The sequence below is a fragment of the Nuphar pumila genome, chromosome 15, assembly GCF_984573655.1.
Source record: "Nuphar pumila chromosome 15, dmNupPumi1.hap1.1, whole genome shotgun sequence".
NCBI classification, from domain to species: Eukaryota; Viridiplantae; Streptophyta; class Magnoliopsida; order Nymphaeales; family Nymphaeaceae; genus Nuphar; species Nuphar pumila.
In genome coordinates this window covers 22,193,160-22,206,029 of record NC_143263.1, presented here as the reverse complement: position 1 = coordinate 22,206,029, position 12,870 = coordinate 22,193,160, and the positions used below count along the sequence as shown (strand labels likewise).

At 35.0% G+C, this 12,870-nt stretch overlaps 1 protein-coding gene across 2 annotated transcripts in view; it reads left to right on the top strand.

The window, feature by feature from the left end:
• Positions 1-6,465: 6,465 nt before the first annotated feature.
• LOC149814773 (uncharacterized) overlaps positions 6,466-12,870 on the top strand; it is a 246,661-nt gene continuing 240,256 nt past the window's right edge. Inside the window, exons 1-3 of one of the 2 annotated variants that reach the window (XM_089990247.1) lie at positions 6,466-6,690; positions 6,934-6,975; positions 7,077-7,323. In XM_089990247.1, coding sequence (XP_089846373.1) covers positions 7,096-7,323 — 228 coding nt within the window. In that variant the 5' untranslated portion in view covers positions 6,466-6,690; positions 6,934-6,975; positions 7,077-7,095. Of the gene's footprint in view, positions 6,691-6,870; positions 6,976-7,076; positions 7,324-12,870 lie in introns of those variants that run through there. The other variant, XM_089990248.1, reaches the window with a different exon arrangement.

Sequence of the window (12,870 nt, the reverse complement as noted above, 5' to 3'; positions counted from 1 at the left end):
CTTAATATGTCGATTACTCAGTATAGCGATTATGAAGATATCATTATTTGTACTTACGTTTGATAAATCGTATAGCGATTACTAGTTTAGGGTTTATTATTTATAGTGTTTCATGTGATAGCGATTACTTAGTTTAACGATTAATAGGTATAGTGATTATAAAGTTACCACGATTTGTACTTACGTTTGCTAAATCGTATAGCGATTACTAGTTTTGAGTTTATTATGTATAGTGATTCCTGTAATAACGATTACTCAGTATAGCGACTATTAAGTTACCATGATTTGTACTTACTTTTGCTAGATTGTATAGCGATTACCGGTTTAAGGTTTATTACTTATAGTGTTTTCTGTGATAGCGATTACTTAGTATAGCGATTATGAAGTTACCACGATTTGTACTTACGTTTGCTAAATCCTATAGCGACTACTTGTTTTGAGTTTATATTGTATAATGATTCCGGTAATAGCGATTATGAAGTTACCACGATTTGTGCTTAGGTTTGTTCAATTGTTAAGCGATTACTGGTTTAAGTTTTATAATTTATAGTGTTTTCTTTAGGTGCAAGGAACGTCGCATAACATTAGTTTAGGATTTAGGGTCTAGACTTTAGGAAAACGTCATCTGACACACTACTGATGTTATGCGACATGTCATTCATTTACACATACTACCGTCGTTTCGACGATACTAGCAAATGAAATGACGTCTTTTAATTAATGCACAATGTAATTTATTTATTTGTTAATATTTTTTTTGCGTGATTTTTGAAAACTGGCAAAACATGAAATGACGTGAAGAATAAATGAATGAAGCATCACATAACTTTAGTAGCGTGTTCCACAAGGAACACAAGACGTTTTCTTTAAGAGCATGGAACATGTGACGTTTCATTTAAAGAAGAAAACGAGCCTTTCCTATAACCTGCTTCATGAGCAACGAACAGAAAAATCAATGTTTCCTCTAACCTCCTTCATCACAAAAATTGTATCGATGTCGAAGAAGGATGTTGTGATTCAATCGAACGTCTACAAGAAAGGGTACCTTAGATTCCTATAACCTGCTTGATCTTTTTTACATCATTTACAGTTTGTTTACTGAATATAATGATACAGTTCATTTACTGAATATTCATTTAATTTCAGTGCTAGAAAACTTAGCAAAGTGCTCGAAGAGAACATCGACTGGATGCGACATGAATTTGCAGAAGGACACACTATCAATAATTTTGTATGTATGAAACCACTATCCGTTATACATTTACATATGTCATGGGTATGTATATTAACAAATGCATATTTGTTGTAAACAAACTATACACGATTTCGTCATATATATTCAAAGCAAGGGAACAACCATGTCGGTCTGTGTCATCACCCCTTATTTTATGGTATATCGGTTATCTTATATGTTTATTTTCCTTTTGATTTACTAATGTACCTTCATGTTTTAAACTTACTATTATTATTGTTCCATTCAACAGAGTATTGTCCACCTAATGCCATACGCGACTGAATTTCTATATAGACTACAATATTGGTGTAACGATGACCAAATGGCAGACTTTTGTTTAAATGAAAATGTTTGTGACCATACCAATTTGTAAGATGTTAAATCTATTTAAGATCTTGTTTTGATTCTTAATATTGATTTTTAAGCTATCAATAGGAATTTGCATATCGATTTAAGATATTGTTTTGATTCTTAATATCGATTTCTATGCTGATTCTAAATATTGATTTTTAAGATATAATTTAGATTGTTAATATTAATTTAAGATATTGACTTGATTCTTAATATCGATTTCTATGTTGATTCTTAATACCTAGTTTTATGCTATCAACATATTGATTTAAGATATTGTTCTGATTCTTAATATCGATTTCTATGTTGATTCATAATATCAATTTAGGATATTGTTTTGATTCTTAATATCAATTTTTAAGATATCAATACGAATTTCTAAATTGATTTAAGATATTGCTCTAAATCTTAATATCAATTTCTATGTTGATTCTTAATATCTATTTTCAAGCTATCAATAGGAATTTCCATATTGATTTAAGATGTTGTTCTGATTCTTAATATCGATTTCTATGCTAATTTCTAATATAGATTTAAGATATTGGTTTGATTCTTAATATCGATTTATATGCTGATTCTTAATATCGATTTTTATGGTATCAATACGCATTTTTATATCCATTTTTTAAGATATTTTATAATCGATTTGCATATATTGATTCCTACATTGTGGCAATCGAAAAAACATTGGGCTGTATACGTGTTGGATGTACGAGAACATAAAATATGGTTGTTTTGGTGATCTCTTCTGTAAAAATGAGAGTCTGTAAAAGATAGATATATGTTTAACATAAATGTCGAAGAAGAAGAAGACGAAGGCGGAGGAGAAAAAGGAAGAAGAAGAAGCTGCGTTGCCGCAGAAAAGAGGAAGAGAGGTTAAATAGACTAGGGTTTTACACCAAAACAATGGGTCGGGTCGGGTTTTATATATATCTATATTAGAGTTTAATATTTTGCAGGGTTTTACGCATGTGTACCCAGAACGATACGATGTTTAGACTTAGTAAAGTACAAATCGATCTCACTTTCAGTTTTTTTTTCACTACATTTCTATATTGGTATGACTTTCAGTTTTTTTTTTTCAGGATCATATACCTGGACTCCGCACAGAACTATGCTAAAAATTAATGGATTTTCTAGTTGAGGAAGATACAAAAACTTAGAGTGCAAGATTACCTAGTAAGAGGAAGTCCTTTTAAACGTCTACCTGTTCTCAAGGATAACATGAAGAGGGTTATGTTCTACTGATGAGAGAGAGCAAATTTTTGTTCAACTTTTAATTTCCAATTTTTTTGTGTACAGACATTTGTAACAGATTTTGTAGTTTGTGTATACACATTTTAATGAAATAGGGAAAGGTTCATTAGCATGTTCAATCTTTGGCTTCTTAATGTTCTGATTACTGTTTTGTCAGCACACCCTCTTTTTTCTTGAGCAAATGAATGAGGCAAAACCGCCTCTGCAACCCGCTTTTTTTATAACGAAGCTTCGCGATATAGTGTCGACTTGAGGATATTGTTTTGTTTGTTAATATTGATTTGTAATATATTATGTTGAATTGTCGTATATCAATCTATAAGATATTATGTGTTTTCTAGTGTCAATTTGTGAAATATTATTTTATTTGTTAATATCGATTTGTAATATATTATGTTGAATTGTTGTATATCGATTTATAAGATATTATATGTTTTCTAGTGTCGATTTGTAAGATATTGTTTTGATTGTTATTATCGATTTGTAATATATTATGTTGAATTATCGTATATCGATTTGTAGGATATTATGCTGAATTGATGTATACCGATTTGTAATATATTATGCTGAATTGTTGTATATTGATTTGTAAGATAATATGTGTTTTCTAGTATCGATTTTTATGATATTTGTAGTGTGATTTCTATTGTAAATTACAAAAAAAAATTATAACATTACAACAAAGAATTATCGATTTACAACAAAGAGTTATAGAATGCTAAACATTACAACGATTTACACTAATGAGAGTTAAATGCTACAACTATTTTGTAGCTGAAGAATCCACATGTGATTCTTGTGTTGCGTTGCTCACTTTTGAATTGAACTGTGCCAGTCATGAAACAGAACAATATCAGACACTACATTAAGTTCAACAAGAAATGCAAACATCCTCCCAATATTGTTACATACCAAAAGACTTGTCAAACTCATGCCATCGTTCCACTCAAACATGTCGGGTGGATTGCAGGTTCCAATGTTGTAGTGCACGTCTGTATGGTATTGTTGTATGTTGGAAATTACACAAGTTAGATATTGATAGGTTGCACATAATACAATTTACATTAGAAGCAATATATTGTATTACATACCAGTTCATGCAAAGGGATTGGTTGCTTAGGGGTTGGTTGTTTCTTAGACATTTTCTTGCCAAACAATTCTAGTGCACTCTTTGTCCTCCGTCGACTGCGATCAGAGGCAAGGTTCTTTTTGATATCCTTCGCTAGATGAATATTTCTATCATAATCTACAACGTTTATGCCTGACTTATCGAAGATAATGTTTACACTTTGACGTAATTTCTCACAAGGGTCAGGGAAAGCATGATTTTCACCTACGTTGTTCGATCCTGTTTTCTTAGATTGGTCTTTATGAGCTACAACAAACTCATGGTAAATTAACTGCATTTTTTCAAGTATTTCTCTTGACACGTTTCTCATACATACATAGGCTTCTTCGTTTTTCAATGCCAAATTTGCAACATGCATAAATGACCTACATAGTTGTCGGTATCGGGAGGCTATCTAGCAAGGTCGTACATCTGAATCATTTGCTCCCAATCAGACATAAATGCGACCTCGTCTATGCTCTCAAGTACACACTGTCTAAACTTTTTATCAAACCCTGTCTTCTGATTAAAAATGTGTCATATGTTCTTTGTTGCATTTTGAAAGATATTCAAGATGCATATAATAATGACTACCGATTAGTTAAGCAAGGCAAAGAAACGATTGAATGAATCACAATATCAAAATAACAACATAATAGCTTACAATTAGGTAATAACAAACAAAACCATATCTCACAAATTGACACTAGAAAACATAATATCTTACAAATAGCTAACGACAATTTAGCATAATATATTACAAATTGGTATACGACAATTCAACATAATATCCTACAAATCGATATACAACACTTCAACATAATATATTACAAATTGATATTAACAACCGTTTACCATATATCACAAATCGACACTAGAAAGCATATAATATCTTACAAATCGATATATAGTAATTCAACATAATACATTACAAATCGATATTAACAAACAAAAGAATATTTCATAAATCGATAATAGAAAATACATAATAGATTACAAATTTATATATGGTAATTCAACATAATATATTACAAATCGATATTAACAAACAAAAAATATCTCACAAATTGACACTAGAAAAACATAATATCTTACAAATTGATATATGACAATTCAGTATAATACATTACAAATCGATATTAACAAACAAAATAATATCTCACAAATTGACACTAAAAAACACATAATATGTTACAAATCAATATACGGTAATTCAACATAATATATTACAAATCAATATTAACAAACAAAACAATATCTCACAAATCGACACTATAAAACATATAATATCTTACAAACCGATATACGGCAATTCAGCATAATATATTACAAATCGATATTAATAAACAAAACATTATCTCACAAATCGACACTAGAAAACACATAATATCTTACAAATCGATATACGATAATTTAGCATAATATATTACAAATCGCTATTAACAAACAAAACAATATCTCACAAATCAACACTAGAAAATACATAATATCTTACAAATCGATATACGACAATTCAGCATAATATATTACAATTTGATATTAACAAACAAAATAATATCACCAAATCGACACTATATTAGGAAGTTTGATTCCAAAAAAGGCGTGTTGCGGAAGCGGTTTTGCCTCATTCATTTGCTTCAGAAAAGACAGGGTGTGATGCCAAAAACAGTAATCATACTGACATTAAGAAGCCAAAGATTGAACCTGTTGATGAACCTTTCCCTATTTTATCAATTAATGACCCTGAAGTTTCCATTTCTAAGAAAGCTGGTAAAAATTTTCACTTCTCTTTGGCTTGATAACTTACAAATCGATATTAACAAACAAAACAATATCATCAAATCGACACTACAACCGCGATTTGGTTACATTGCATATACTGAGTGAATGGACGATACCGGATGGGGTAGAGGCCCTTGCTCGCATCTGTAACCAAGCATTCTTGTCAGGAGATTCCACCGCCTTACAAATATCTTCAAGTTTCCAATCATCGAAACAATAAAATCTACTCAAAATAACAAAACAACGCCTTAATGATACTCATGATGACATACGCTCTTCAACAATATCATGATGACATGGAAAGGTACTCGCCACGCTTTAATGACACTTGTTAGAATGTTTGTGCGTCATTGTTTTTTTCTATACTGCCTAACGAAAATGAAGAAGAAGAGAAGACTGTAAAAAGAGATGGCTGACAAATCCCCTTATGACGCCCACCAACGATCAAATCAGTCATTTGATTTATAGTTATCTCTACGAGATATGAATGAACCTGAACAAGTTTTCTATCTAACACAAGGCAAGAACGAGAAGGCGACTATGTATTGTAGTACAAGCTAAAAACAAAGGCGGAAAGTGCAAATCTATATACGGGGAGGGAGAGGACATTTTCCTTTAACCAATATGTATCTTATGGGAGAACATTTTGGTCAAAAGCATATCTACCTTTTTAATATATTATTTTATTATAAAGTGGTCTTGGGCAATATTAGCATATGAATTATCGAATATCCCTAAATATTCCTCCTTAACACGCGAATTTGTGTTCTTGGGAGAACACACAACACCCTCTCCTCAGTGACGGGCTCGCAAGTATAAGTCTGGTGCTTACGGCAGCGCGCTTGGTTAGATTATGCCCGCGTCTCAACAAGTTCTCTTTCCACTCTTCAGATTTCTGTGGCCACCGTACTCAAAAACCTTAGAACGCCTGAAATTCAAAGCACCCATCTAGTGCTTGGTGAGTCTGCTCTCACTTAACCTGTTCTCCGAGAATCTGTCCCTCCCTTCCTGGACACACTCGTCCGCCCAGACTACTTACTTTATTAAAACCAGTCTGATTCGCTACTCTCTTGGAGTCTGTTAGAGTGTGAAGAGGGAAATTTTTGTTTCCTGTTCCCTGTTTTTTCTGAAGCATCCACCTTTTTCTCATTTAATTTAATTTATTTATAATCTTTTTCATCATCTTTGGGGATAAGTTTAGGCGCCTGAGGTCCCGTACTCAACCCCGGATCCTAAGCTCAAGGTATTTGGCATCCTCTCATACTCCCCCCTCCCCGTCCCCCTCTACTGGTGTTTTTCTTCTGTTCTTATTTTTAATGTGTGATTTTTATTTTGATGAACCAGGGCTCTCCGTATCACGTCAATGTGTTTCCTTCTTCCTCTTCTATCGGTCAATAGTACGACTCCACCTGCTGCTGGACATGTTGAAAGCCATTCAAGCCACTTAAAGAAGCAATGTAGACGCCGCCCACCGTCCTTCCATACGAATTCGCATCTTAAAGGGAATCGTCGCAATGGACTGCTAAGTCGGAGAGTTACTCCAACATTCGGCTTCTCAACTTGTGCTGACCAACCCATCATCTCTCCAATGGTATTACGTTATTGTTTAATTAATACAACGTCAATAATTAAAATAGTTAGAGTTATCTGTGCAACAATAGAATCGCAAAGTTCAAATTGAATCGCATATTTTAATGTTTTTCCCCCCTCCCCCTCTTGTAAACGTGTATTTGAATTGTTGAAGTTTGGAAGCTTTATGTGGTAGGGCATCTCTAGTATGTCTTCTCTTGTTAAAAATTCATCCTTTCCACTATTGCTCGTTTGAGAATACGAAATGTTTTCGTTCCATTCCTTTTAGTGCCTGCTTGGATGTAAATCCAGAAACTTAAATCTCTGGTTTTCTGAATTTTGGGTTTGTAAAACTTCTGTTTCTTAAATTTCTGAAAACCAGTAGTGTTTGGATGCACCTTGAATATATGGAAAAGATATCAAGCATTTAAAATTCTCCTGTTTGGTTCACTTGGAGTTCTGCATTCTTCAAGCGCTAACAACTATCTTTCATATGACACAGTTCAGTTCTGTTCCCTGCTCGAAGAACCATATCTACCATGCTCCAGTAATACTTAACACTCGGAGTATCTTGTACTAGTAAACTATGAGAGAGAAAAAGCCTCCAACTTTCATCCACAAACCGACCATGGCTACAAGCATTTATTTTAAGACACTTTAAAATGTGATTTCTTTAGGGTTGAACAACAAATCCATGTGCTGCTTGGTCAATAATCGTATACTTCCATGTTCACAATTCTTTCCATGGTAAATCCTCAAGCAAATGTACAGCATCGCCAATGCTTCCACATTTGCAGTAGCTATCTGTTAAGGCTGATATAAAACCACCATCAATTTCCAAATTCATCTTCTCAATGTAAGCTTGTATCCCATTTCCTTGGTTGACAGCTCACAACTCTGCAGTGGTTGGAAGGATGCTCACAAGTGTCAAACTTCTTTGTCTTTATCTTCACAATCTGCATTTCATCAAAAAGTTCCAAGGCCTCTTTAATAAAGAATTCGAACATAACCAGAAACCACAGCTGTTCAGTAAGCATCTCTCAGATATTTCAACAAACAGTTTCAGACTTCTCACCACCTGCTCACCACATATATCCCCAAATCATAGAATTCCATACAAAACCATACTTCAAAGGAATTCTTTCAAACGGTCTACATGCACATTCTACATCCCCATTATTTTACATACCCATCCAACAAAGCAGTCCAGAAAGTCCCATTTCTCTGCAGCATTCGACCAAACAAATGGCATGCAACACCCATCTTATTAACTCCGCAATAGCCACCAATTGCATTGTGCGAAGGACAAATACCCACAGAGTGCCAGAACCTACAGAGAAATTCATTGCATCTCAACATCGCCAAAACTCGACCATACATCAGATAGTGATCTTCACGTGCAGTCATCATTGTCCAATGCGAGTTAGCAACATCGTCATAGTGCATAAACCGCTGCTGGATGCTAGAGCTCTTTGGAGGCACATCCGTTTGGAGAGAGAGTGGTTCGGAGAGCTCTGATGTGGCAGAGAGAAAGACACAGTTAGTGGTGAGCGCATGAGGAGGGCGGAATGCGATCAGGGCACCCTGCGTTTTAGGATAAAACATTTAAGAAAAATATCTAGTTTTTGGTAATTCCGACTGTCGGTTGGAATTATTTTTTTCATGGTTTTCTACATTATCTGAATTCTGTTTATCTAATTATGATAACTAAATGGCAGAAACTAAAAGTTTCAGAAATTTATTTTTCTAATACCTTGATTATCCAAATAATTTGGTCTATCCAAACAGGGCCTTATAATTTCAGTTTCAACATGACGATCTACAAGATATACTTCTCAGTAGAATCTTAACTTGTAAAATAGTTCCTTTAGAGATACTTGCATACCTCATTTAGCTTGTCTAACGATATGTCAAGGGCTCTGTTTCGTTTGCCTAATAATAGGAAACATGGCAAATGCTTGTGTTTTTTTTTCCTGGAATAAGGTGGTTATACTTGCAAAGGTAACATTTTTTTAAAAGGAGACAATAACTCAAATTTTTTCTATGATTCATCTAGTATTCTATTCACAATTTGATTCCAGCATGTCATGGCCTAAGTTGTAGCCCTTAGCAAAATCTTTACATGAAAAACCTGTAAAGAATTGCACAGTTGGCATATAGGTCTATTGGTGGTATACTATGTTACCTGGGTACTCCTACCAACCAGCCCTGTTGGTGTCCCATGCATGGTGACCTTGACACCGGTGCCAACACTGACACTTTTCGACACTAGAGATCTTGAGTGCTCAAGTTTCTTTGTGCATGCAATTCCAGGCTTCCATTTTTTATTTGAACACACATTTTGTGGTTATTTGGTTACTTTTTGTTTAAAACTTTAAAACTATAAGCATCTTGATGACTTTATACTGGCCCTACCTTCATATTTTGTTTGAATCACTAAAAAATAAGTATGGAATAGAATAATGGTATTTGATTGACTTTTGATCTCATATGATGCATTTTATTTCTCACCTTTTCTCCATGTAGATTGTTTGTCCAGACATGCTCTATGCGCTATTTACAGTTTAAATTAGACATTTCTTTCTCCCCATGCATGCTTGATTTTATGTAAATACATGCATAAACACATACATACACACCAGATGCCAATACATATATTGCTGTTTCCACTATCTAGTTTTTTGTGTCTGACACTTTGAACCATCTTTGACACTAACCTCCATACCCATGTCTAGGACCCTAGGTAACGTAGATGATATATTATATGTGAGCTGCTAATTGTTACCATTAGAAAGGATTTATTGTACCCAACATCTCTATTATGAGCAATTCAATATTGCTATAAAGATCCCTGTTCTTGTTTCTTTACTGGAAGAATGAGATACTGTTTTATGACAAACCATATCTAGATGATCCTCGGTGCTGCTGAACTCATGCATGGTTCTCTGGTTGACAAATAGTTCATTCAGGACAGCAATACCTTGCAAGCTTTCATCAAGGTATGGAATTAGAGTCAATCACACAACAAGAAGAATTATCATCACAACATTGGTAGGAACTTGCTGTGAGGTGTCCATCTCCCTTGGAGTCCCTCTCGACCTCAGCTAAGCGCCCAATGGAGGAGTAGGAATTTGAAGAGCACTAGCAATCCACGCTCTCTGCTCATCTGTAAGATAGCCAGGTGATATGACAATAGGGGAATCAAGGTAGGACCCTTGAGAACTGGAGAAGTAATCACTAGTCGTGTCCCAGCCATGGATCTTAGAAAGAAGGTCTTTACGCTCACTTGTGCAGGAAGAGGGAACGAGATATTGAGAGAAGAGGTTGTGGAAAGAAAAGACGTCAAAATGAATTTAGCGCCTCTTACTTCGTATTAGGTTTTGAGTATATATTTAATACATAATTTTAGGGTACAAAAATACCCTATAACAACAAGCTTAATAACAACACTATTAACATTTGAATCTTGACCCGATCCATTACAGGAGTCGGGTCTGGTTCTGCACTGATCCGACTTGGGTCCAAGACCCAGTAACGACTTCTTTTCAGCCTCCCTCAAGTTGTGCATGGTCCTGGACGATGAACAACTTGCCTTTTAGAAACCAAAATTTATCCTTTGTCAGCCCTTTGGTGAAAATATCCGCAACTTGCTTTTCAGTTCGCACAAACATAGGCTCAATCTCCTTTTCTTCAACCTTTTTCTTGATAGAATGCTGATCTATCTCAATATGCTTTGCTCAATTATGATGAATGAGATTAAAAGGCATATTGATGACACTTTGATTATCACATAACAGCAGTGATCGAGCAATCGGTTCTCCCATCTCTGTTAGGAGATGTCTTATCCATGTAGCCTCAGCAGTGGCAGCAACCATCGATCTGTATTCAGCCTCAGTACTAGACCTAGCAACCGCCTTTTGTTTTCTACTACTCCAAGAGACCATGTTCGATCCAATGAAGCTGTAATCACCAGATACTGACCCTCGTTCATCTGGATCACTCGCCCAATCAGCATCAACATAAATAATGATTTCATGACCACCTGGATTTTCACTTTTCCTGTACACTAGCCCATCACTAACTGTACCCTTCAGATAACGAAGTATTCATTTAACTGCCTCCATGTGCGGTGTATGAGGTTCATGCATAAATTGAGATACCTGATTAACCGAATACACTATGTCGGGTCTAGTAAAGGTCAGGTATTGCAGCATGCCAACTATGCTACGATACCTAGTGGGATCTCCATATATATCCCCTTCTTTAGAACTCAATTTCTGATGGATGACACTTGGAGTTGCCAATGGCTTACAATCTTTCATGCCTGCCCTACTAAGAATATCCATTGTGTATTTGTGTTGAGTAAGAGTGGGTGTATCACACGTCTTATCAACTTTCACCCCAAGAAAATATCGCAGCTCCCCCAGATCTTTCATTTTGAATCTTTGATTTAATAACTTCTTTACTTCCTCAATATGGTTTTTGCCGTTCCTTGTGATAATGATATCATCTACATATATCAATAGAAGAGTGGTGACCTCTCGTTCATTGTGGATGAATAATGAGTGATCTAAGAAAGCATGCTTCTGTATTTTTAGCGAAAAACTGTCGAACCAGGACCGAGAGGCTTGTTTCAATCCATAGAGTGCTCTTTTTAGCTTGCATACATACTGATTGGCGTCTTGTTCTGCATACCTAGTGGGTTGTTCCATATAGACTTCCTCTTTTAGATTCCCGTGTAAAATGATATTTTTTACATCTAACTGACTCAATGTCCATCCATGTTCAATGGCTAGACTCAACACAATACGAATGGTTCCCATCTTAACGACAGGACTGAAAGTTTCATCAAAGTCCTATCATTGTTCTTGTGTGAATCCTTTGGCTACAAGTCTAGCTTTATACCTTTCAATGCTCCCATCTGGTTTATACTTTATCTTGTGTACCCACTTTGACCCAACAACATTTCTATTTAGTGGTTTAAACACAACCTCTCATGTCCCACATTCATGTAAGGCTTCAATTTCTTCATTCATTGCTTCGATCCATCTCCTAGAACTTGCAGCTTGATAGAATGTGAGAGGCTCATCATCTTTATTTATAGACGTTAGGAATAGTTGAAAATCCAATGAAATTTTTTTATAGCTTACCCACCTGTCAAGCGGATGTCGAGTTCGGGAGGATCTTCTGATGTCCAACATCTGTGGAGCGGGAGTAGAAGGACCCGTATCTGTGCAAGGAATGGATGAGGGCTCTTTCTCTCGCCGGGTGTATACAACACCCTTATACCTTACTGGCTCCAAGTTTTGTGTGGTAACCTCTTCGGGTTGAGATGCATTTGCTGATTCCTCACATATTTCCTTCTGACTCCAATCTGCAGAACAATCTTTCTTAGCATTGGAGAAGAGTTCTGAATTTAACCATGGATAGTACACCTCATGTAAAACCCATAATTTTTAAGGATTATTAACAAATAAAGAACTCATTTTTTTTTATCTTCAAATTAGAAATATGTTTCTATCTTTTGCATTTTATTTATTTATTTATTACATATTCATTTGTTTATTCA